General features: G+C 36.3%; 1 protein-coding gene across 2 annotated transcripts in view; it reads left to right on the forward strand.

The window, feature by feature from the left end:
* Window positions 1-24841, forward strand: part of LOC121386010 — a 32641-nt gene extending 7800 nt beyond the window's left edge. Inside the window, exons 2-6 of one of the 2 annotated variants that reach the window (XM_041516808.1) lie at window positions 803-944; window positions 7082-7195; window positions 9788-12146; window positions 13647-14410; window positions 21093-24841. In XM_041516808.1, coding sequence (XP_041372742.1) covers window positions 875-944; window positions 7082-7195; window positions 9788-12146; window positions 13647-14410; window positions 21093-21430 — 3645 coding nt within the window. In that variant the 5' untranslated portion in view covers window positions 803-874 and the 3' untranslated portion in view covers window positions 21431-24841. The remainder of the gene's footprint in view (window positions 1-802; window positions 945-7081; window positions 7196-9787; window positions 12147-13646; window positions 14411-21092) is intronic. The other variant, XM_041516815.1, reaches the window with a different exon arrangement.
* The last annotated feature ends 3077 nt before the right edge of the window (window positions 24842-27918 follow it).

The following is a 27918-nucleotide window of genomic DNA, read 5'->3' on the forward strand; positions in this document are numbered from 1 at the left end:
GAGTTTACATTCCTGTGATTTTTATTTCTTAGTACATACTTTGTTTTTCATTTTACCTAATATTAAAACTAATATATCCTTGTACGTGTACCTGTATATATCCTTTTCATGTTCAGCTACATGTAGCAACGTCATATTATGAACAGTACAGATACCAGTGTTTATTTAACTCTGCATGTGGTTGAATCATAGTAAATGCAGAACATTTTTAGACCACATAAAATATTAAAATAATTTTTGGTAGGCCTATAGGGGAGGAGAATACCTTCTAATACTATTTTGCTTTGTATTTCATTTTAAAAACACACACACACACACACACACACACACACACACACACACAGACACACACACACACACACACACACACACACACACACACACAGACACACACACAGACACACACAGACACACACACACACACACACACAGACACACACACAGACACACACAGACACACACACAGACACACACACACACACACACACACACACACACAGACACACACACAGACAACGCACACCGATAGACACACATGCATACAGACAGACACACACACAAACAGATATACACACAGACACACACACAGACAGACACGCACACCGACACATACACACACACACACAGATATATACACAGACACATACACACAGATATAGACACACACACACAGATATACACACAGACACATACACACACAGACACAGACACATATACACACAGACAGGTCTACATACAAAATAATAGTATTTTATATAATTTTGCTGCTGAAATATTAATTTCTTTTACCATACATTTTCAGACAAATATGCTGATTGTTAAACAATTCACTGACAATACACATGTGCTGAGAGTGAGTTATACAAGGTGAACAATGTCCCAGCAGCGACTGCACAGCCAAGTCTCCGAAGATGCTGTTGCCGACTTTCATTCGAGGGAATCCAGTAAGTATGATACATACAATGTCATGTACATGTAGCAATGAAATGTATAGATCTACAGAAGCCATCAAAGTGATATTCAGTGAAAAGTCATATTTTCACTGTAGTTTATTGTTACAATGAAAAGTCATATTTTCTCTATAGTTTATTGTTACAGTCAGGGCTCGCGCTGTCGTTCGCCAAAGGCGAAAAAAAAAAAAAAAATTGGCGAAAGAATTTCTATGTTGGCGAAAAATTTGGCAAAAGACTTTCTTTTACCGTATAATTTTTTGTTTATAACTTTCAACCGATTTTGTTTAGTGTTCCGGTTCGTACCAAATTTGAGCTCGTGGTTGGTTTTCACATTATTTTCGGAAACAAGCGAATATCGATTTAATACTCAAAATTAGAATACACAGTTTTTAATGATAAAATATTAGATTATTATATAAAATGTGTTTTACCCAAAATAATATCTAAAGTTTTCTTTTACCTCAGAAAGCTTTCGTTTAATCTAGGTTAGGTCGCACGGCCCAGTTCATTTCTGGAATGTGGGGGTGCAAGTAGAAAATGTACACATGCGTTCCACCGTTCTACAAATATTATTCAACTATTTTTAATGTTACTGGTATAAATTGTATATAAATATTATTTCAAATACACTTGGTCAGCAATTATAAATAGTTTTTGCTATATTTGTTAATAAACTTTATCCTAATAAGCCTCACTGTTAGAAATAGAATGCTCGGAGCAAGTTGTCGCTTTCTACCTATTTTCGGATTGCAATAGACGCCAGTGTTTTGTTTGCAATAAACATGTAAAAGACGGGTTCTTTGTTTTTATTTAATATTTTATTGACTCTACAATGATTAAGACAAAAAACAAAGAGAATAATAGTGTTTAACATCAAAGCGTACAGGTAATTAGTTAAACAATTGGTCAGATTGTAAATATGGCCCGTTGCTGGCAGTGTTATCATTGCGTTAATCCGAACTGATTACCACTGTCCATACATCAAACAAATAAATCGGTGATTAGAGCTTATGATTTATGTTATCTTTGCTTTCAAAAGAAAATTAATTAATATATCTCTTGTGCTAAAAGAACTACTTGCTACCAGTTTAGGAGGCCATATTTGACATGAAGAACTCATTAGACGTGTTACGTATATAAATGACATGAACAATATTTTTATTAAGTTTATTTAACCATTAATTAGTATTTTTATCTAATCATTTGTATAAACGTTTTTAATTTAATTTTTATTTTATTTAATTTTTTATTTAATTTTTTATTTTTTTTATTTTTTTACTAACACTCTCCCCACCCCTCTCGTTGTGAGCACAGTTTCTGGCCCTAGTCAGAAATCGTGCTCGCAACGAGCGTGCTTGAACATTAAATTGATATAATCACATTAATTCCCGACATCTGATCTGACCTGACAGTCATTTGTGGGCATACATACATACATACATATTTTTATTCACATTTCACACTCAATGCGTCTAAATTATGGGGAAACAAAAAATTAATGATCGGAATGAAAGTGGTGCCAAAGTACCAAAGTTATCATCATTTGGGTTTGTTGGGTCCTGTCCAAATTGAGCTTCATCATCCACAGAACATGTAGACACCCCAGTGATTGAAAGACCAAATATAAAAATTAATAGGCCTACTGAAAACAGAAAATTTCAACAAAGCTGGAAATTTGGCAGAGCATGGCTGAACTATGATGCTTCCAGTAAATTGATGTGTTACACTTTAACTATTTTTCAGATTATAATGTGTACTGTAAAAATTAAAAAAATTGTGATTAAATATATATATATACCAGGTACACAAAAATTGTTTCATTTTATTTTATTCTGAATATGTTGCTCTGACTTCATCTGTGCATTCCACTATTAGATAGTGATTGAAAGAACCTGTAATGCAGAATGTACAATTAAGAATATGTATATCTTAATTATTATACATTAATACTTGACATAAAAAAAAAATGTATTTGGTCAAAATGTCAAAATATATTTGGCGAAAACATTTTCAAATTGGCGAAAGAATTTAACGATTGGCGAATTTTTTGGCGAACCCAAATTGGAACCCAGGGCTAGCCCTGACAGTGAAAAGTCATATTTTCACTGTAGTTTATAGTTACAGTGAAAAGTCATATTTTCACTGTAGTTTATAGTTACAGTAAAAAGTCATATTTTCACTGTAGTTTATAGTTAAGTGAAAAGTCATATTTTCACTGTAGTTTATTGTTAACAGTGAAAATATAGAAGTCATATTTATATTTTTGTGAACAAATTCATGATTCAATTATCTCCAGGGTTCATGCTGTTGGTAGCCAAATTAGCCATTATCTAATTTTTACAAAAAAATGCTAATAAAATTTGCAAGTAGCTAAAATTTTGGCTAAGCCATTTTGTATCTTCTGATGACAACAAATGGTTACATCTATTTGAAACCACGAACATAATAATATTAATAATATCAAATACACATGTACATGTATTCAATTAGCATAATAGCGATCTCGCGATCAGTAATGAGAAATCGTGTTATCCAGAATATACCGTAATGATGTTTGCTTATTTTAACAATCATGGTTATTAATTTTAACAGCATGTGTTCAGCATGTATCAAAGCAAAGATCTGTAGCTTGTTATTCTAACTTCATAATGTCTTTGAACCAAATAAAATACTGACAATGCGTGTCAATTTCAATACAAATTCTAGTTCATGGCCGAAAGACAAGTAGGCAATCCCAAGCTGTCAGTACGAAAATAGGTCAACTGAGATCGCACGTGTTAAGAGACATAGTTACTGTAGTGGATCTTAAAGGGACACACCCTAGTTACGTTCATTTGTTAACCATTACGGCGTTGTTTTTCGCTATTAAACCCCATTTTTCACAAATAAAATTGCAGTTTACTTACATTTTATTATTTAGAATACACATTTCCATTCACCTGAAGTGTTTTTTGGTAATCCTGATGTTTGTAAAACCACGAAATGCATTTTTTGCATTTTTTCACAAGACGTGTTGTCGAGAAAAAACCGTTAAGCAAGCGAGCTAGGTCCAATCTATTTTTAGAGGGGATATTTCCATTTCAGTGTCACAGACGTTGGTATATCACGTGACCGTTATCATTTTGGTTCGGTTTGTTTTCTCGTGCACGGTTCGCGCAATCAACATCCGATTAGTTGTTGTTCATTTGTGAGATTTTTCTTCACAGTTCGTGAACATTTTCAGTAACAATAAAGTTCAGACAAGTAAGTGTCTCAATACAAAACGTTACAAACCCTTAAAACCAATAATTTTGCTAAGTCTTACGATATCTGGAGAGGGGATACAACCAGGACAGAACAGTTGGAACATGTCCAGGAGAGGTGAAACGAACGCACCCCAAGTCTGTGAAATTTGTCGTAACGTAGGCATTGTTGTGCTTCCAGTGACATCAGAATACTAACTTTCAAAATTATTTCAAGCAATTGGGACATGGGGATTCCCATGGTATTCATCGAAATAAAACCTGCTTTTTCACTCCATTTGATAAAAACGTGATCTAAGTGTGTTACAGGTTTGTAGATTAACCAAATTATAATTTATTTTCGCTGGATGGAACTAGGGTGTGCGGCTTTAAACAATACGAATACACAAAAATAAATCTTGATGTATATTTGTAAAAAAAACATGCTTGCAGATTGCGATCGCTGGAAATGAACATGCAGCAGTATTAATACAAATTGCGGTTAAACGTATACCGATGAAATTATTTTACAATAATCTGGACATTTATTAGATAAAAAAATATATATCTAAGACTGTGAGGTGATATCACAAAAGTTAGCTAGATTTTAAATAGTTTTTATATTTTAATTTCATTATCGTTTTATTAAAAACAACTGACATAAATGGGATAGTTGTAATAACGTGAAGTCTTACAGTCTTACCATACAATAGGTATTTTACAAACTGAAATCAACATGGCAAAAATTATGAAATTGTTGGGGGTAGGAAATTGATGGTTTATTAAAAAAAAAAAAAAAAACCCACAAAACCCCCCACAAACAAACAATTTCTGAATTCAAACCAACATAAAGAATGCTATTTTAAACAAATAATTAAAAAAGTATCGGCTCTAAAAAATTTATTTGAAAAACAAAGAAAGGAAAAAAAACCCACACTCCATAAATGTAGGGCCTATGTTTCTTGATTTAATGCCATAGGCCTTAGAAGCATGGGTGGGTGGTTGCAGGGGGCACTGGCCTCCAATTCTGAAGATAGTGCATCCTCCCCACCCCAGCTGAAAAATCGAAGTAATATATTAACTGGGAATATGGTTTTGTCATTCAAATTTATTCCAGTTTGTACAGAATTAGATGAAAAAGATGCATTTTCATATTCATATACAGGGCTCGAAATGTAGTGTTAGTACATGCACCCGTGGATTTAAAACTGGGTGCACGCGGTGCATTTTTTTCAAGTACTGTGTATTGCGTATACTAGTATCCTGTTGTCTACCAGATTCAGACTCAAGTTGTTGAATTTTGCGTGTGCATTTCGTAATCTGTTCGTCACATGAAAACGATAACTTTTATCTTATGGGTGCATTCATTTTGTATCCCATAATCCTACTTACAACAATGGCGCCCTTTCAGTCATTTCCGTGAAATATATTTGCGAAAATTGCTGGCAATATCTCGGTTATATCCGTGAACGGTATTAGGGAAGGTGGTCGAGACCAACTTTGGGGTATCCATGCGCATAACACAGTTGTTGTTGTCACTGACAAATTGAACTCCGCCAGATCTGTGATCAATACAAAGTACCGTAACTGCCTCTTTATCAGATGATTGTGAACGTGCAGGTGTGTTACTCGCGTAGTTGACTCGAAGTCAGCCAGTGATTATTTCAATTGCAACTTCTCGTCGAATTCCGTAGGTTAATTTATATTATACCAACAGATCTTATCGAGTTAAAAAAGTTGATAACTTGCTTAATACAAAACACAAGTATTCGTACGTTTTTGTAATAGGCCTATTATAGATTTCTGTAAGGTGTTTATGTTAGGTGAAATTTTCAAATTTGATCAAGAATCAGTAATAAACGCAGTTGTATAATGTTCCGGTACTGTTAATAAATAAATTAATATAGGTATTACCGAATAATTTCAAATAGCTTCGTATAAAAAAAAAACGAAGTTGCCTTATTTTTGGTGTATGCAGAATTTTAATGGTGCATGTAACTTTTTTTTCAGCATGCACCTGGTGCATGTAGATTTTTTTTTTTCATTTCTAGCGCTGATATACCTGTATAAATACTCTAGATACAGTACTGAGCAAAACAATTATATGGCTAATAAAAATGCCATTTGGCAATTTTTTTTGCTTCAGGCATTTTTTATCCAAGGTGAGCCCTGTATCTCCCTTTGTAAATTATTACATTTTAATTATTGAGGCCTGTTTTGCTTCTTCATGTTTAAGTTTGATGATCACCAATGGATCTGAACATATTTGAAATTTAAAAAATGTAAAAATGTAATTTAAACAACTGTACCTGTAAAAAAAAAAAAATGGATATGAAGTGCAATTACAATAAAATATCTAAAACTGATTGAATACAAAGCTAAATAATGATGACACAATGTCATGTTATTGACTGTCAGTTAAAAGTTTGTTTTTCTCAAATATATTCATGGGACCCCCTTTACAAATCACTATCTTTTTAGAATTTTATGACCCACCCCCACTTTACAAAATCCTGTATCCACCATGTAACTCTGAACACCAACTCGTCCCATAGTACAAGTGTCACTTCTGTTTATTTTTCCCATCTAATTTGATTTGATTGAACAGGGTTCATATTGGTCGTGGAAATCTTGGAAGTTTTAAAAGTGTCTTTTTTTTCCAGGCCTGGAAAGTCATGGAATTTAAAAAACTAAAAACCAAAACTGGTTAAAATTAAAATAAGTTTAAAATGATGAAAGAAAAGCAAAAATTTGCATTAAACATTTAAAATTATGTTCATCGTAATAAAAAAAAGCTTTGAAAATTGTTTTAAAAAATGAGAGAAAAAGAGGTGATGAAAAATGCCATTAAAATGATGTGGAAAGACAAGAAATTCAGTTGTTTAAAGATGTAGCATTTTGTTACAGACGGAGGTCAACAACAGCGGTCTGCAGGTCAGTCTGCAGCAGAGAGAAATCGAGGAAGTTTGGGACAGACTCAAGGGCAGAGAAGAAATGGCAAAAAGACTGCACCAGATGCCAGTAAGCAGTCATTTTAACTGTGATCCTAATTCAAGGATTAAGCTATTGTTTACCAAATATTTGGCAAATAAATTTCTGAGACTTTGGAAAATAACATAGCCTACATGTACTGAGCACCATTTTTTAAAATGTTTTTTCTTTCTTTTTTATTTTTTTTTATTTATTTATTTTTTTAACACATTTTTGTGTAGCTAAGAAAGGTGGGTTTTTTAATGATACCTCAGCTCATGTAAAAGCTATATGGTATGTAACATTTGGTGTCAAATAGGGGCGGGATTTAGCTCAAGTCGGTTGAACGCTTGCCAGAGGTGCTTATGTTGCAGGATCGAACCACCTCAGTGGATCCGTTCAATTGACTGGATTTTTCCTCCTTCCAACCAGTGCACCACAACTGGTCAAAGGCCGTGGTATGTGCTTGCCTGTCTGTGAGAAAAGTGCATATTAAAGATCCCTTGCTGCATTAGGAAAAAATGTATTGTGTTTACTCTGTTGACTACAAGTTAGAATTACCAAATGTTTGACATCCAATAATCATTGATTAATAAATCAATATGCTTTAGTGGTGCTGTTAAACAAAAACAAACTTTAACTTTGATTATAAAAGAGGAAACCCGCTGTCACCTAATACAGGGAACAAATTTAGTTTGAGCCAAGTTTCAGATACATGTATGTGGAGTATTTCCTTGAAAATGGTTAATTTAAATAACAAATTGAATGTATTAGCAGGGGTGGGAATTGTCCTCGGATCAGCTGTTTTCCTCTCATGGAACATGCATTTCCTTGCATTTTAATCGTCCTTTCCTCCAAAATGTGTCAGATGGTACAGATTTTAACCTAGGATTTCAAGAATTTTCGGGACCCCTCTAGATTTCCTCTTTTTTACAGTTCACCAATTCCCACCCCTGATTAGCCAAAGACTAAATGTTGTAGCCACTTTGTATAAAATTTAACAGTTGGCTAATACCGGCCTCGTTGGCACAGTGGTTGAGCCATCGGACTACAGGCTGGTAGGTACAGGGTTCGCAGCATGGTACCGGCTCCAACCCAGAGCGAGTTCGTAAGGGCTTAATGGGTAGGTTTAAGACCACTACACCCTCTTCTCTCCCACTAACCACTAACAACTAACAACTAACCCACTGTCCTGGACAGACAGCCCAGATAGCTGAGGTTCGTGCCCAGGACAGCATGCTTAAACCTTAATTGGATATAAGTACGGAAAAAAATAAGTAAACATTTTTGGTTTGACGATATCGGGTCCACAATCGGCTAATGACTGATTGTGACACATTAAGTCTACAGGCCACAATTCGCTGGGTGGTGCCAACTTGGAGCATGCCTACAGCCCTGAGACATTCCTGACATTGGAGACTTCCCTGACATTGGAGACATGCATTGTTGAAGAGTTACACAATGTGATATAAGCATGAAAATAAGTTGAAATGAAATACTTACTTAATCCTCTTCGTGTGCGGAATTGAAATAAATGAGTTGGCTAATTAGGCAGTGGACAGGGTGAGTCCTGCTAATGGTCTACTCCTATCACATAACTGCAAGGGATTATAATGGACTGATTGTGAAAAAATAACATTCCGTCCACTGAGAGGGATTGATCCTAACACCCATCAGACATCACACAATCGCTTAGTAACTGGAAAAAACAGAAGAAGCCTGCAAACACTTAATACATATTGAATACAAAATAATATCCCATAAAGTCCTATAGTAGCATGATGTCAATACACTGAACACTGAAATTCCAATAAGCTGTAATATATAAATTATTCCAATTTATTTGATACCATTTTTGAGGTGATGATCTTGATAGTGTTTGTTATTTATTGAATAATACGGAGGCTGGGATGTAGCCCAGTGGTAAAGCGCTCGCTTGATGTGTGGTCGGTTTGGGATCGATCCCCATCAGTGGGCCCATTAGGCTATTTCTCGCTCCAGCCAGTGCACCACGACTGGTACATCAAAGGCTGTGGTATGTGCTATCCTGTCTATGTGATGGTGCATATAAAAGATCCCTTGCTGTTAATCGAAAAGATAGCTCATTAAGTGGCAACAGCGGGTTTCCTCTCTCAATATCTGTGTGGTCCTTAACCATATGTCACCATATAATCATAAATAAAATGTGTTGAGTGCGTCATTAAATAAACCATTTTCCTTCCATTGGATTATTTCTCATTCCAGCCATGGTATGTGCTATCCTGTCTGTGGGATAGTGTGTATAAAAGATCCTTTGCTATTAATGGGAAAATGTAGCAGGTTTCCTCTCTGAGACTATATGTCAAAATTACCAAATGTTTGACATCCAATAGCCGATGATTAATAAATTAATTTGCTCTAGTGGTGTCATTAAACAAAACTAACAAACTTTATTGAATAATACATATACATGTGGGGGGTGAGGAAGTTAAAAATTGATACTTATCTGAAATTAGTGAACAGTTTGTATTTAAGAAAGGTAAAAAAAAAGTCAATTGGACCAATTTAATGAACATTGAAATCAATTTATAATCCATTATTGGTATTTGACTTAAATTGATATTTGTGTTTTACATTTGTGAAATTGCTATAATTATGTTACAGGATCGGTGGACAGTGGATATTCTGATGCAAGTTTTTCATCAACTGATGCAAGTGTTTCTGAATACAGAGACAATCCTAGTATTGGTCTGAGCCCAAATCGAGTCGAAGGCTACGAGTCCCAGTCCATCAGTCAGACATCAAACTCTTCAAGTGACACTTCGCAGATTATAACATCAGTGAGCCGCAACGTGTCTAATCTCATTGACAATAATGTGAATCTTTCATCCAGTTCGAGTTCTTCATCTCTTCCCAATCCCGAGGTAGAGGGTTGCTCTAGTGTAGCGTCCAGGTTGGACTCCATTGCCCGCGAGTCGTACACAGATGAAGAGGTTGAAGAATATACCTGGGCGATGCCGTATGAATTGAAGGAGGAGTACCAGGATGCTATGATTTTATACAGCGATATGGATAAAGATGAGGTGGAATTATTTTATTCCAGTCTGTTGAAGAACGTACGTCTGAGGGACCACAAAAGTCCTAAAGTTGTCAAGTTCGAGGAATTTGCTGTTTCAATTGGCTCAAAGATTAAAACTTTAGAGTTCGGGTTAGAGCGCTGTACTTATGCATTTATATTTTTAACTGAAAATTTTATTAAAGATACTTGGGCAGAGTTTTCAGGTGAAACCTGTTTGATGGAAGCCATCTACAACCCAGAGAAGCGCTGGTGTGTTGTGCCTGTTTTCACTCAACCAAAGAGGAATTGCACCTTTAAGGTACCTTCGAGCATTAATTCACTGAAAGGAGTCCAGTACTGGAGTGGTTCCAGTGACAAATTTTACAATGACTCGGTTAAGAAGCTTTTAGATGAAAAGCTTCATATTCGAAAAAGAAGTGAAGCTGTTTTAAGGAAAAAACGGAGACACTGGCTTAAGGAATACAAGACTAAGGAATTTTTGGAAAAGATTGAGGACGAAAGAGAGGAAAGGCAGCAGGAGGAGAGATTAAAAGCTCAGGTCCATCATGCACAGTCAATGCCTAACATGATGGAACATCAGCAGAAAGTACAGCTACACCAATCATACAGCATACCAGCTGGTCCTCTTGTAAATAACCAAACTCAAAGTCTGTATATGTATCCGCAACAGATGTTCGCAGACCAGTATCAGCAATCTATGTACCAGAATAATCCAAGTTGCTGTCTTCCTGTCACTGAATCGGGGACACCTAATAATCAGACAGGACAGCTGGCCCTTTTAAGAAGTCACTTGAGTGGGTCAAGTCTATCAATGTCCTGTTCAGGTCAAGAAAACCAACAGTCTAGTGCATCGTGGAGAGAACCGCCATCTTCTCTTGACAGTAATGTTGTTGCTGATGCTCCAAATTCTTTGAGGCAGCAATCCATAAACCATTCAGCATACCAGGGGTATGCACAACAAGGTATGGGATTGATGGGTAGTCATCATGCTATTCCACAACAGATGTCTGGACATATGCCAGTCCACACACATGCAGGTCATGATAACTGGGCAATGGCTGGTCCACAATATACAAATAGAAGGCTCCCAGATCATGTAAATATGGAAAGTATGCAAGCAATGGCTGGTCCTCAAAATACACCACCAAATGTGGGTGGAAATATGTCGGAGCAGAGATATGGGAGTCAAGGCAACCAAGCAATGGTTGGTCCTCAAAGTATGGCTGGTCCACAGAATGTTTCTGGACATGGTAGAGGTATGCAGACAGTGGTTGGCCCTTCAGGCATGGCATCAAATGTGGCTGAAATGAGAAGTCATCAGAATATGTCTCCAAATATGACTGGAATGGGGGCAGGACAGGGTTCTGTGAGTGGTATGGAATCGGTGATGATGCAGAAAATGTCAACGCTGTCAGGTCATGAACCTGTGAGAAGTATGGAAACAAATGTTTATCCTCAGGGTGTGCCACACAACATGGTAGGAACACTGACGGACCAGGAGCATGCTAGAGATACAAAAACAAAGATTGGTCCTCAAACTGTGACACAAAATATGACTGGGAAACCGATGCCACAGGATGGTAGTCGATTCAATTATGCAATGCCAAATGCAATGCCAAATGCTATGTCACAAATGGGACCAGGATCATACAGAACTGATATCAGTGGATTGACACGAGGAGAAACTGGAGGTGAATATGATGCGAGGCATGTTATCATCCACAATCACTATTATCCACCAACATCGGAACAAATGAGGCCACTGAACATCATTAATCCTGGTGTTGTCCAGATTGGAGAATCTAATGTGGTAAGCGGACCTACTGATGGCATATCCTCCACAGCACCTCCTGAACAAATGGAAGAACATGATGACGAGGATACGGAGAGTGAAAGCACTTTAGTAGAAGAGAGTGACAGAGGCATGCAGTCTCAGGCTTTCAGGTGAGTCTCAGTGGTAAAGTGCTTGCCAGATGCATGGTCGCTTTAGGATCGAACCCCGTCGGGGAGTCCATTGGGCTATTTCTCACTCTAACCAGTGCACCACGACTGGTATACCAAAGGTCGTGGTATGTGCTATAGTGTTTGTGGGATGGTGGATATAAAAAAAATCATTTGCTACTAATAGAAAAATGTAGCGCTTTTTCCTCTCTAAGACATAAAAAATTACTAAATGTTTTGACATCCAATAGCCGATGATTAATGAATCAAGGTGCTCTAGTGGTGTCGTTAAATTCAGTGGTTCATGACCCCATGCTTATAAAACTTTTAAGAGTCTAGACTCGAGACTGATAGAGTCTGTGACTTTTATTATATGCCATGGCAACACCTTATAAATTGTATGCATGTGAAGTTGTTAAATTGTGAGTCTAGTTTCTTAACGGTTTATAAGTATGGACCCTGGAGTAGTTGGCCTTTGAAAGTTGAAGGTTTAGAGTTACCAAATAATCATCATTATGATGGTTTAGGGTGGTATGAGGGAGGTTATAAATATCTACAGGTAGCGTTTTGGGTTTCTCTTCCCGTCAAACCACCCACCAGCACAGTTTACCAGTAATTCTGAGTGGATAGGATAACACACTCGCTGTTTATAATTAAATTACATTTATTGGTTATAATGATTAATATCTTTACAGCTGAATTATAAAGTAACTCGTAGACTAGTATAGAAACATAGTCTATGGAGAAATAAAAATAAACTACTGTAGGCCTATATTGTAAATGATAAATCATTAATTTCCTCGGATTTCGCCTGGACAATGTATCGTTTTCTTAATAAAATCAATGCTTACATTTATATGAATTGATTCACGGCGCTGCCGGTAAGAACAGCTGTTTTCTGTTTACTTTCCAATCCTGTCAACCCCAAAAGTTAGTGACGTCATCCCCAGGTTGACGTAATAATAAGTCCTCCTGCGACTGACGTCATAACAAAATTTAATGTTCCCTGCCATAAATAACACATTCTGGCTGTACATTACAGTTGTTAAAAAAGAACTGTCTCCACTAGCTATATGGTCCCATAAGACAGTACTCAAGGTACATAAGTCCTATATCTCCTGCCTTCATGTGTTCAGGACAAGATTATCTGATATATAATATATACTTTTGTAGCTTAACACAGGGCAACATATGGCAGTGGCCCCAGTCTTCTACCACATAAGAAAGAAAGGATCATAATATGTTTGTTTTATTGGCATTTGCTAATTTTTGGTTTTTTGTTTTGTATGTACATGCTTATTGGCAATGTTATTCATGAAATAGCTTTGTTATAATTGCAGAATATGCCGACCAGAGTAGGTTTGAGTATCGCAATGAACAGTATGCCGTATTCGACCAGATTTCCTCATTAAGACTGTCAGAATTAACAAATGTTTGACACCCAATAGCCGATGTGCTCTAATGGTGTCGTCAAACAAAACAAACTTTTTTCTTTACTTTCAGAAATATTTTGGACATGCCTGATCCACACAATCCAGCACCAGTTTCACAGGATAACCTGCCGAGTGACGATCCTACAGCATTCATCACACCACACCAGTACAATCCCGGACTGCACGGCACTCAGCTGAAGTACGTCGAGGAATCAGTCCCATCCAACGTGCAATCCGGACACCAGAGACAGCAACAGCAAGTGTTTCCATGTTATCCTGCTCCAAGAGCAAGCACACCTGTGGCACTTGGAGAACCAGCTGCTGCTCCGTTCAGATCTATGATTAACAAATCGCTGAATGCAATGCCCAGGCCTGTTTGCGTCACTGGACCCATGCAGCAGAGTGTAAGAGGCACTGCGCCGGGGCAGACTGTTGAAGGATCCAGACCCATGCTGAATATTACTGCACAGAAGCCTGGCCGTGCAACAGTGTCAAATCTGGCATCTCGAATGGACCAACTTCAAATGGAGCAGACAGTGAAAAAGTTTGTTGATGATCCATCGGTACCGATTCCGAGCATTGGATGTGCCATACAAGATGTTGTGTTTGAACAGACAACAGCAAAGACAGTCGATGATCAGCATGAGACAAGAGAACAAGGATACGAGGATGTGGATGATGATGACTTATTTGATCAGACGTTACTCAAGCAGCACCACGTAAGTCCTGTATCTCCTTCTGCTTTCACGGGTTCTAGACCAGACTGTGTGACCACATCTTCAGACAAATCCACCACAGCTGTGAACTCGCCCTTTGGTCTTCTTTCTAACACAGGTCCGTTTGTTTACAATGTGTCATAGTAGCTTCTGAGATGATCATCTCACAGTAGCTTCTGAGATGATCGTCTCACAGTAGCTCCTGAGATGATCGTCTCAAAGTAGCTCCTGAGATGATCGTCTCAAAGTAGCTCCTGAGATGATCGTCTCAAAGTAGCTCCTGAGATGATCGTCTCATAGTAGTTCCTGAGATGATCATCTCATAGTAGTTCCTGAGATGATCTTCTCACAGTAGCTCCTGACACGATTGTCACATTGTAGCTCCTGACATGATTATCACACAGTAGCTCCTGACATGATCATTTCGTAGCAATAACACATGAGATGTTCGTCTCGCAATATTAAAATCACAAATTAGTAATTAGTAAAATATTTTCAGTTATTACCCATATGGGCTCAAATATATGGGGTAATATTTGTTCAATCTCTGCAGTGTGCAGATTGCTTCTGCAGCCACTGATTGGCTGGCTTAAAAAATCACGACTTGGTTTCTTGCCATGGTCGGAACTTCACTTTCATTCATATAATGTTTTCATTCATGAGGGAGATTACACATATGTTATATGATCTACAAAGAGTTACAGAAAGTGACTATTTGTTTCGTAAACATGAAATGGTATATTTTAATAAGCAGCGGCTGTAGTAATATATAAAAATAATTATTTTCTAATGCAAATACAGTTGTATTATTTTGTACTGTAACCATTTGGCTGTATAAAAACAACGCCGTTACACTATGACGTCACTTACATTACGCTATGACGTCACCTACATTACGTCATGTAATGCGCATACGATTATATGACGTAATGGCTGGTGTCTTTGTTGTAGACTGCAGAGGAATTTTTACATTAAAAATCAGTTAAAATTGACAATGGGTAATAAGGAGAATAACCAACTCATTATGAATGACAAAGGCTCGGGTTTACAACATTCATTCACTCGGGACAGATAATTCCCAATTCCTTATAGCTCATTAGTTATTTTCTAACTATTACAGGTCTGACTTCATTACATACACCCCTGCATGTGCTGTAACCTCACCGTGGTGCAGGGGTGTAACATTCTCTTTGAGAATGGCCAATATAGCACAAATTGAAGTTTAGAGTAAAATTCGGTGTCCGTAAAATTCTGTGATATTTGTATTTTTGCACAGTTCTTTACACTGTTTTTGTTTAAACCTTGAATTTTTATATTGATGTTGATCATCACTTTATTTATTTGCATTACCATAGTTTGACACCCAATAGCCGATGTATTTTTCGTGCTGGGGTGTCGTTAAACATTCATTCATTCATTCATTCATGACATACATGTGTAACATGTTACGACCATGTAAATTATGTCCTAAATTTAATGCACAAATGAAAAATGCAGGGCTAACTCTTGGTGAGCAAAACATTTATCCAAATTACCTAAAAGAATGCAAAGCTACAGTTATTTTCCAACAAAATTCCAATTACATGCAAATTTTTTTGCCAAATTGAAATAAAATTCTCCAGTTGTTCCTAAAATTCGGATTTGATGAATTTGGCAAGTGCCAGAGCTAGCGATGAAAATGGGTAATGTGAAACTAGAGTTACTAGACTTGTGCGAGCAATATGCAAATAAATGATCAGGTGCCTGTATTACAGTGCGTTTTATAGACAAAACTGCATATATGTGGTTTTCTGATTTCTGTATTCCACGAGTATATGAGTGGAATACAGAAATAAGAAAACCACATATATGTAGTTTTGTATTTATTACATACCCTAAATTGGAATTTTGTTTCCAAATAATAGATAAAAAATTGTAACACTGCTAGCTAATGACGGGGATTTCTCAATTTACACAACTAGGTCAGCTGTGTTATTACGCGAACCAATGAACTACCAATTATTACACATAGGAATATAGTTATATTTAAACAATAAACAGAAATAAGAAAGAATAAGTGAAAAGTTACCTATAATTTTAATGATATTGTTTGAAATGCCTTTTAAAGACAATGCAGTAGCTAAAATTCACAAACAATGTAATATTTAATTTGTTCGTAATACGTCACAAAACCTTAAGCGTGCCAGTTTTATCAATAAAGAAAAATGTCAATATTGTTCACTTAATATCTGTGTTGTCATCGGTGTTTTCTTTTATTGATGTTCATGGAATTACACGTTGCTGAAAAGTTGAAATTTATATTACATGTGCCTCAATAAATCATCGCTCCACTGAATAATCCGGTTGTTGGTTTATCCAAGATTTCTACGTGAGGGGACTGTGCATGCGACGTTATTGTTGCTAAAGTCGACGACAGTCACTTTTCGCACCCATATTTTGGCTTAGTACACAATAAATATAGCATATCTTACCATAATTTCACTAGAAATCCATATTTCGTAAAAGGTACAATTTTTTAAGATTCAGGTGCATTAGTAATATTAAAACAAAACAAAAATTCAATTGCTATTTTGCATTGGAATTTTTCCAATATTCTTAAAAAGGAAACGTCATGTAGGCCTACCCAATTTATGGTTATTGTAAGGAGATTCAATGTGATGTCATTGGAATATTGACGTCATTTAAATTCAAAATTAGCTATATTATTACAATGCTTCACCACATTAAAATAAAAACTAGTCTGCTAACCTTGACTTCTGTCAAATTCCTACAACAAGCAGATAACGCTGTTTACAGGTCGGTATTTTTTATTTTTCATATTTCTGGACAAAACATTAATTTTAAGTTTTAAAAGATGAAAGAAAAAAAAAAAATCTTTTGTCAAATATATCATATCACAAAATTACCGTTGGATATGTTTTATTCATTGTGTACGAAGCCAAAACAAGGGTCCAAAAAGCGACTGTCGTTGACCTTAATTGTGGATTAAAAGCTCATTAGTGAGTAGTGTTCCCTCTCTAGTTTTGGTATCGCGCTCATTAAATTGTAAATATTCGTCACCGTTTTTGTCTGTTTTCAGTTCATTTTAAACATGCATAACAGTTAATTGCTTTAATAGGCAATTCAAACCAAGCACCAACTTTGTTTACATATCACTAAGGGCATTCCCGGTAACCATGTGCTATAAATAGTAGTGTTGAATACGGCATAGTTCTGGCAGTTGAGTTGAATATGGAAAAGTATATTTCATTTTTGTATTCACGACTGTATGTATATAGTAAGATTTAATGGGTATGTAATAAAACCTTAAACTACACATTAAACACAACTTAAGCATAAATTATCAATACAGTGTACAGATATGTCTGTTTGTCTTGGAGTTTGTAGTAGCCCAAAATATATTTGTATACTTTGGGCTTGTGATAACCTGTAAAGCACAAAATACATTTTGCCATCGTTGAAGAGCTTTACCGACGGCACTTTCATGGCGTTGGTGATGCTCCCGACCTACAGTAATTTATATCTCAATGACGGCAATTGCTGCCGGTGCCCTCTTTAATTTCGAGTCCTGCTATTGACTTCCAGATTACTTATTTGCAAAATGATGGTCGATTCAAGTAGAATGCTATGCTAGAATTTAAATAGTAAATTAGAATTTACCTGTCCCCAACCACCCCCATATACACCTGCAAATATTAACACTAATACTTCTTGCTATTACATTTGACTAATCACACTAATCACACTAATCACACTAATCCAGTAATAATCACTATAAAATTTAACAAAAAAATTTTTGTTTTGTTTTGTTTACTGACATCACTAGAGCACATTGATTTATTAATCATTGGCTATCTGGTAATTTTAACATGTAGTCAGTCTTAGAGAGGAAACCTGCTACATTTTTGAATTAGTAGCAAGAGATCTTTTACTTATATATGAACCATCCCACGGACAGGATAGCATGGCTTTTGACAGACTTGTCGTGGTGCACTGGCTGGAATGAGAAATAGCCCAATGGCCCCACCGATGGGGATCAATCCCAGACCGATCATGCATCAAGTGAATGCTTTACCACTGGGCTACGTCCTGCCCCTTTAAAATTTAACAAGTCACACTTGATCATTTCTTGCTGTGTCTGACAGTGATGTAGGACAGGGCTTCTAGATTATGAAAGCCCCAGTCCCATGGCTAGTGATCTTCAATGTTGGGCTAGTAAATAACTACTATTGTCATGCCTGACGGCTGGTGAAATGTTTTGGCCAAATGTTGCAGTTAAGTCTATTTTGTTAACTTAAAGTATAGTAGGGCTAGTGAATTTTTTATCGTGGCTAGTAAATTTTAAAAATGACTGATACCATGGCTAGTGGATTTTATAAAAATTCTAGAAGCCCTGTGTAGGAGCAGTGGGGGAGCGGTTTGCTGCAAGGGTTTTTCATTGGGGTTTTTCAATGACCAAGCATCAACCAAATAAAACGGGGCGGGACGTAGCCCAGTGGTAAAGCATTCGCTTGATGCGCCGTCGGTCTAGGATTGATCCCCGTTGGTAGGCCCATTGGGCTTTTTCTCGTTCTAGCCAGTGCTCCACAACTGGTGTAACAAAGGCCGTGGTATGTACTATTCTGTCTGTGGGATGGTGCATATAAAAGATCCCTTGCTGCTAATTGAAAAGAGTAGCCCATGAAGTGGCGACAGCGAGTTTCCTCTCTCAATATCAGTGTGATCCGTAACCATATGTCATATAACCGAAAATAAAATGTGTTGAGTGCATTGTTAAATAAAACATTTCTTTCTTTCTTTCATCCAACCAAATAAAACATTGTAAGAGTTTCTTCCAGAGTTTAGCTCAGTCGGTGCTTGTGTCACAGGATCGAACCACTTCGGTAGATCCATTCAACTAATTGGGTTTTTCTCGTTCTAACCAGTGCACCACAACTGGTCAAAAGCTGTGGTATATGCTTTCATGTCTGTGGGAAAGTGCATATAAAAGATCCCTTGCTGCTAATGGGAATGTAGCGGGTTTCCTCTGATGGCTACGAGTCATAATAGCCGATGATTAATTAATCAATGTGCTCTAGTGGTGCATTAAACAAAACAAACCTTTTTTCTCTCAGAGAGTATGAAATGTAAAATAACATACCCCAAAATCTTGGAAATTAATGGAGAGATTTAAAAACATATATATATATATATTATTTTAAGAGAACTGCTGTTTAATATTTGTTGAAGTACAGTGAAACCCCTCAAAACCGGACAGCCATGGGACCAAGGAAAAAGTCCGGTTTTGAGGGGTATCCGGTTTACAGAGGTTTCAATATTGAGGTAAACCGTTTGTTAGTTGGTGTTCTCTACTAATATAGTAATTAATAAAACTGCCAAAAAAATAGGTACTTTCGAATTATTGTAAGTTTATCATCAAGCGATAATTCAACATGGTGGCATTTCGCTGGACGTTCCGACATGTCCAAAGTAAATACTAAAATGAAACACTGTTGACAAATTTTCCACCAAACCAAGCCAAACAATTTTACTCTTGGTTACTCTTTATTTTGTTAAATAAACTTTGCAAAGATAAAAAACAAAACAACAAAAAAAAGAAGGGTTTAAACAATTTGAAAAAATTAATTAAATTCCTAGTTGCTTTGCCGTTCATTGCAGTAATCGTGAGACGTAGATGTAGGCTATGAAAAGGAGCTCAATCAAATTCGTACGTTAATCTAACTTTGTAACAATCGAGCTCAGAATAAAGGGAGTACATGTGTTTCCTCCAGTTATTTAAACATCAAAGCTGTTAATTCATCCCTTAATTGGTATTTGTCAACCGCACGACAGTGACACTGGAGCATGCGCACATGTAATTAGCTCTGCGTACACAATCACATTATCGGCTGAGTGGGTATTCAAAGTATAAGTAATGCAGTAATGATTGATGTCGGTGTGACCGTCCGATTTTCTGAGGTAAAATTTGCATTAAAGGAACACAGTGGGACTGGATACTTTCGTCCGGTGCAGTTTAGAGGGGTTAAAAGATGCGCAAATCACGGGACCGTGTAAAACGTCCGATTTTGAGAGAATTCCGGTTTACTGAGGGTCCGGTTTTGAGGGGTTTCACTGTACATGATATGTCTAATTTCAAAAGATTTCATACTCATAACCACCTAGTAGGAGTACTTATGATCAGTTTTGTTTTTATTATATACCCTCAGATTATTTCTGGCAGAGAGCCAGAGTGTGTATTGAGACCTCAACAATATTCCAGTTTTACTCTTATCAATTAAAAATGCCTTCCTTTCCCATTAAGCAAATCAAATGCTACTACTCTGAATGTGGTAGCTGTGAAATAATCCAGAATTGAACACGAGAGGTTGGTACAATTTAATAATTATTTAATTAATGATTTGTGAGTCTGCCACATTTCCCCCCCCCCATCCCCCATGCATATTTGGTTTAAATATTTTTGTTATAAATTGTGGGTGGTGGGTATATTAAAAAAAAATTTAAGCTAGGAATCCATGTGTATGTAATTTGTAGTGTGTGATGCATATTAGAACTATCACTGAGGAGTTTGGGAATTAACATATTGCGCATTACGCATCAGGCATTGCGTACATATGGAAGTGCTTCAATTGATTTCTATATAAACTTGTTTACGCACCACACACTATGCATTATGCACTACGTACACATGGATTACTGGCTTAACACCTTCCATATGATGAGAAATCTGGAACAGACTTAATAGTGGTAAAGATACATGTAGTTCATGCATGTTAAAGGTTCTTGATTTTTTTTTTTTTCAGATGAGTTAGAGAGTAAAAATCCCAGCCCAGAAGGAGACCCTAAGATAGACCACACCACCGTACAAGATGGACACTGTGATACCTGTGGCGTCGTCGTCATCGACGATGGATCAGTTTTAGAGTCATTGCCAGTGAGCGTGGCGCTATGTGATGCCAGGTCTTACAGCAGTTCAGTGGATCCTGATTTTGGCGCTGCAGGGATCAGTCCGGAAAATTCTTTTAACTCCAATAGTAAATTTATTGTGTCTGGTGCCTTTGGTGATAAGAAGAATTCAAGTAATGAAGTGACATGCATGACCGAAGATCATCCAGTTGATGAGAAATGTAGTACTATGTAGTGTTAGGAATCGGTTGGAATTCTGTCATCGATCATCAGTTATAATAGATTGCATGACACTATCAACTCTTTGATTCTGCAGTCAGAAAATGACGGTATATGAACAGGGGTCGTGCGTTTCAGATGTAAGGGGGGGGGGGTGGTTCGCAGAGACCATGGCCCTTCCCCAAGGCTGACCCTGTACATTACCAAATTAGCCAGTTGCTAATTTTTATACAAAATTTCTTCTTTGGCAAATAAAATATTCCTCAAATTAACCACATTTTTATAAATTTAAGGATATTCTCTACATTTCTCAAAATTGGCTATTTAAACCAAAATTTGTTCCAGTTTGAGTTCTGCTTCCTACTTTACTCCTTTATTATTGTTCTTAGAAGGCTGGAAATGCCGTATTCGTAAATATGGACAGGCACCATATAAGATAAGTACTGTAAAATAGAGAGGTTTTAATGCTCCGTTTTGAACTGTTTGCATGAGGCAATAGATCGTCATCAGAGGTAGTTCCAGGATTCTGTGATGGGGCCCCGAGACATATCGTAACTGGAACATTGGTTCTAAATGTGAGCAAGGGAAATTGTGCTTTGGGCATACATGTTTTTCATTCCAGAAAAGAGATGGTGGAAAGCAGCCCTGGGTTTGCTCTCTCTAAATCTGCCTCTGATTTATATACATGTGTATATATATATATATATAGTTACGTTTTGGACTGACAATAAATGTAATAGAGGGCATTGTCTTTCAGTGGTGGTCTTGTGTCCTTTTTCACACTGCTTAATATGTGACTGCATCTGCAAAAAAGAGTACAGATCAGGTGCAGATCCAAGGATTTGTGGAGGGGGAGGGGGGTACGCAGGACATGTTTGGAGGTATTTGTTGATGTTGGTGAAAAAAGGGGGCACATGCCCCTCGGAACCTCCCCCTGGTTCCACAAATGCGGAATGACATCATTCATAGGGTCGTTTGTAAATGATGTCCTGTGGAAATTCATTGTAGCTTATGTTTGTCACCTGTTTTACATCAAAAGGAAAGCAAGTTTCTGTGCATTGCCATGTTTATTTTAATTTTAAATGATGAAATGACAGTTTGACACTATATCAATAGATTGAAATACAGTCATAAACCTCTTTATACTCTGACCATAAAAAACAAGAGACAACCGACATAATTGTTAGATGTTTAAGATTCCGGTCACAGATATTCTTCACCTGAAATATGTTGACATGGTATTCTTATGACCATCAGCTATCAAAAAATGCCAAAAACATATTTTGTAAGTTTTCCACATTTAAACCCTTTTCCGCTAGATACAGTCACATATAATGTTAAAGTGAAACCTAATTAGGTTTGTTTTGTTTTTAACATGTCTAAATGTATTATAATTGTATATAATATAAAGTATATAATTGTAGTTTATAGTCCAATTACAAGCCATGAATAGAGAAGTATTACATGTACAAGTTTGACCGCATAATTGTTTTGTTTGTGTGTTTTTAGTGATATACATTTTTGTCTAACCTCTATAAAGTCAAAAGACAACATATAGTTTTTTTTACCAGTGCTGGTGATAGTGTTGTCTTTTGCTTTTAGATCTACATGAACGCATTTCGTACAAATGTATATTGCTTATTTCTCACAAAACTGTATGTCTCAGGTCAGTGCAACTGGATGTGGAAACAATGTGAAGGGCTCGAAATTAACAACACCAACAGCAGCTGCATTATGAATTGCCATGGGTCAGCGGCTTTACCGATGGCAATTTTTTGAAGGGGTTATTTGTGATTTTTTATACTTGTTGCAAAAGTTAATGGTTTGAAATTGCCATAGGCAGGCTCAAGATTACCATAGGTGACCACTTTGCCTATGGTAGAAACATTTCAAAATTGCCTTGGGTAACAATTTCTTAAGTTTGAGTGCTGCAGTGCTACTTTGTTCTGTCTGTCTGAACCGTAACTTAAATAAAATAATCACAAATTTGCCGAGTTCCATTCATATAAGGGGTGGGGGCAGGACGTTTTCTGAGTGTTGAAAAGTGTATTAAATTTGCTGAGTTCCATTCGTATTTGTTGGAGGTAAGGGTGGGGTCAGTTAGGAGATGGCTGTTGAAAACATATTAACATACATGTATAACTGACCCCTCCTGTTACTGGAATCTTAATTAGAAGACCGTGATATGATAAAGGACGATGGTTACAGTTGGACTGTTTTTAAGTGCTTGATTTGAACACAATACTGGTAGACAATGATATGAAACACTTCTGATGGTCGTTTGCAGTTTTTGAGTGCATTTTTATGTTTGAAATGACTTGCCGGTGTAATTGTTTAATTCATGGATGTGCCATATACAGATATTTATGTAATGTATGTAATGTTGAAAAACGTATTTACAGGTAGTACACTGCCTATTGTGCTAGGGCAGTGTCTAGTTATTGTAGACATAATATGTACAGTGTAGCATGTCAACACAAAAACAAAAGGGGAGACAAGGGCTGTGGAATATGACAGTAACTAGGGGTTGATGTAGTTAAGTATTGTAACGGAAATTTTTGCCTGCGTCTCAGAACAGAAGACTGTGTCAATGTCAGTGCTACGTTATCGTATCTAGGGGTTGGGGCAGCGAGATTTGATTTTCAGCTGGGAGCCAATGCATTATCTTCAAAGTTGAGGGGAGGACAATGCCCCCTCCCCCAAACTGTTTCTGGCATTGACCTTACGGTAAACTCACTTTTTTTTAAAACCCCGCCACCCATAAAATTTTAATGATAACAGAGAAAAAATTGCAGCACACCTGTCCAAGCCTCAAAGCATAAAATAAAAAAGATGGTGTCTTCCCCCCCCCCCCCCAATGTGATAATTCTGGAAGTCTTCTTTAAAACATATTCATAGTAACAACCCACCCCCCAAAAAAAGAACCAAACCAAAAAAAAAAAAAAAACAAGTAAAAAATCCCCACAAACAAACACATTACCGTACACATTGTAATTTAAAAAAGGAAAATAATAAAATCTGCTGCAACCAAAACATTCCTAACTAAGACACACTAATGTGCTTCGTCTGTATTTTGTACTAATTAGGAATTTTCAAATTTTATTAACTTAAGTAATTTGTTATATTCTAAAATATTTCTTATATTAACTGCTTTATTGTGATTGACTATTATAATAATCATGTGAATGTCTATTGTTTTGCTTTGTCTATATTATATACACAATGTTTTCATTGTAATTTAAGCATTGGTTTTGTTTTGGGTTTGTTTTGGGTTGGGTTTTTTGTGGGGGGTTTTGGGGGGGGGGGGGGTAGTTAGGGGTGTGTGTGTCCAAGAGTATAAAACTGGTACTGTAGTATATTATGAATATGTGTTTCATGAATAATGTCTCAGTCGATGTAATAGTTGTATAATGTAAAGAGTAAGTACCATGTATTGCTTGCACAATGTTTAGAGGGTAAATTACAATGTATTGCTACCACAATGCAAGAAAAGTTAAGTTGCATTTTATTATGGTTAATAGTATTGGAGAAGGTTACAGTGTTGCATTACATAGAGAATAACTAGTTAATGACGTCGGATATCTGCTTTATCCTGTGAATGTAAGAACAGGATAAAGCAGATATCCGACTTCAGTAACTAGTTATTATTTTTATCCTGCAGACCCATTAAAATTAAGAGGAAAAGCTATTATTTCTGTTATTTCTGCCACATTGTACAATGACCTAGATGTCAAATTAGCAATTTTGTAATGTAGCTATGCGTGTGACGTCATATGAGTGACGTCAAAAGTCATAATCTGCTAGTATACGTTTATGACTTTGCTTTGATTGGTCATCATAATCTGTCAATAGAAACAGTGGTTGCTGGATAAAACAATGTACGGTAAATAGACTACATTTTACTAATTTAAAAGTACATGTACTTACTAAAAATGAATTGTAAGAGAAGTGTCTTGCAGGTCATTATCATTGTCATGTTGCCCCCATTTTTATATATTTTAACCTTTTTACTTTTCGACAGCCAGAGTTTACTTGATTATTGCTGAATATTTTGACATTTTTCAGTATGCACATTTTATTTGTTTTTTATTCTGGGTTGCTTTGAAAAAATTACCCATAATCCCCCAGATGTTATTTTGAGATTGGTTGTGGCTGTATAGTGTTCATGCTGCATGCTTATATAATCTAAGTCATCCCAAATAGTAGGTTTCAAATGCTAATAATATCATGAGCCACTTTTGAGGTTTTCGCTTTCTTTTTAATATATTTTTTTTCTTCTCAGGAGCTTGTGACTGTGCCAAGACAACAGATTTGTCTTGCAGTAAAGTTCTTTTGGTGTAGCATAAATCATCATCATTCCAGGGGGTGGGGGAGGTGGGTGTTCAAACCTGTGTATGGATAATAGATCGCAGTTACTGGCACAAACGGGCTGTTCAACAGTTATGTAACACTAGGGAAGGGCAGTGTCGTGGGATGTTTTACAAAATATTATGAAGGAGGGTAGAGAGTGTTTGTAAACAGTTACCGTACATAACTAGTGATGGGTACTGCCAAACATTTTCATATTGCAATATATTGCGAAACAGGAACCTGAATTGCTGTATGTATCACAATATATCATGAAGACCAATTCTCAATTATTAGAATTTATAAAGTACTATAATTCCATGTACATTTTGTATAATTTAATAAAATGATACACCAGTGAAGTCAAGATTTGTTCCGAACAAATGATTCTTTTCTTAAACTGGTAATTTTTGTTTGAAAATATAATGCATGTGTTTAACACACGTACAATATATATATATATACGGTACATGTAAGCACAATAAACTGATACGCCAGAAAAATATTGCGATACATTTTGTTCAAAATTTATATTGCAGTATACCGCACATCTCCATACATAACATTTTCAAAATAATCTTTCTTTTTTTAAATTCATTAAGTACATAAAGCCAGTCATGACCAATTTGTCTTATAACAGATAATACCAAAGAAACAAGAAAACAACAACAACTACAAACAGATAACTAATAATCTCGATCAAGATATAATAATATCTGTGAGAAAATGGGTATGACATAATGACAGTTGCATCACTTGAGAGGGGGATGGGAATGGTCTTACTGTTACTAAACATCATAAGATGAGATATTTGGTTCAAAATTATTGGACCAGATGTATGTGTTACATAATTCTGGAACAACATTATACCTACATTGAAGATGTATATACTTCACTAGTACAATACAAGTATTCAATTTACATCATACCTAGGTGGAATAATATTACATACATCAGACAAAATATGACCTGCTTATACACTAGGCCGCTGATTTTGTACTTTATATTTAGGGTCAAACTAAGTGGTCAGCTTATCCAAGGAGTCGGCTAATACACAGCAATATATGGTACTTATATTGAAGATACATATGCAACGATAGCAGTATTCGATATACATCATACCAAGGTGGGTCGTCTTGGTAAATCTGACAAATTCTGATTTAATTGGTGTTTGACAAATGTTGAGAAGGAATGAAAGTCACTAGCCCTTACAGAAGCCTTGGCTATAGTAACCTATGTATTATAGTAATTCGCTTGATAATATTTACTAACCCACACCAAAAATATAGTAGCCAGTTCCAAGGGCTAATTGCATTTGTTGAAAGCTGATTTAATGTATGCACTCTTCATGAAATTCAGGTTAGAGATATTCATAAAACCATAATACAGTGAAACCTCTCAAGACCAGATCCTCTGTAAACTGGAATTCCCTCAAAACCGGATGTTTTACAGAGTCCCGTTTTAAAAACCAGTACAGAACTTAACCTCTCTAAACCGGATCCCTCTTAATACCAGACATTTGTATGGGTCAAAGGGTGTCCGGTTTAGAGGGGTTTCACTGTACCATAGAAACCACACATGCAGTGCAGTTTGATTGGCTGTAATAACCAGGCTTATGAGCTAAAGTTTGGAATGGAAAATATTTTTGGTATAATCCCTGGCCATTTCTTTACGTTGTTTATAAATTGTACATTTATTTCCATCCATTTGGTGGTGACCAGGATTTTTTTACACTTTATCTGTGCTTGTGATAAATAATGCTGAAGAAATACAATAATGTTTTTAAAAGCTACTTTAATTTTGCTTTTTCGTTCTTTTTTCTATTTTGTGCTTGGTGAATATATTAAAAAAATTCAGTGCTATCTTATTAATTAATATGAAGCCATTATTGAATGTGTGGATTAAAAAATGTCTGTCTTATCATGTAATGATATGAAGAATATATTTCAGATGAAAAATTACATGAATGTTTGTTTTCTTTTGTTTATCATTTCCGTGGAGAAAAGATACAAACAGGTTTTATTGTACAAACATTAAGTGTTTTGTTTTGGGGCAGGGCCTAGCCTAGTGGTAAAGCATCCACCTGATGTGCTATCACTCTGGGATCAATCCCTGTCGGTGGGCCCATTAGGCTGTATCTCATTCCAAACAGTGCAC

Source organism: Gigantopelta aegis, chromosome 2, assembly GCF_016097555.1.
Source record: "Gigantopelta aegis isolate Gae_Host chromosome 2, Gae_host_genome, whole genome shotgun sequence".
NCBI lineage: Eukaryota > Metazoa > Mollusca > Gastropoda > Neomphalida > Peltospiridae > Gigantopelta > Gigantopelta aegis.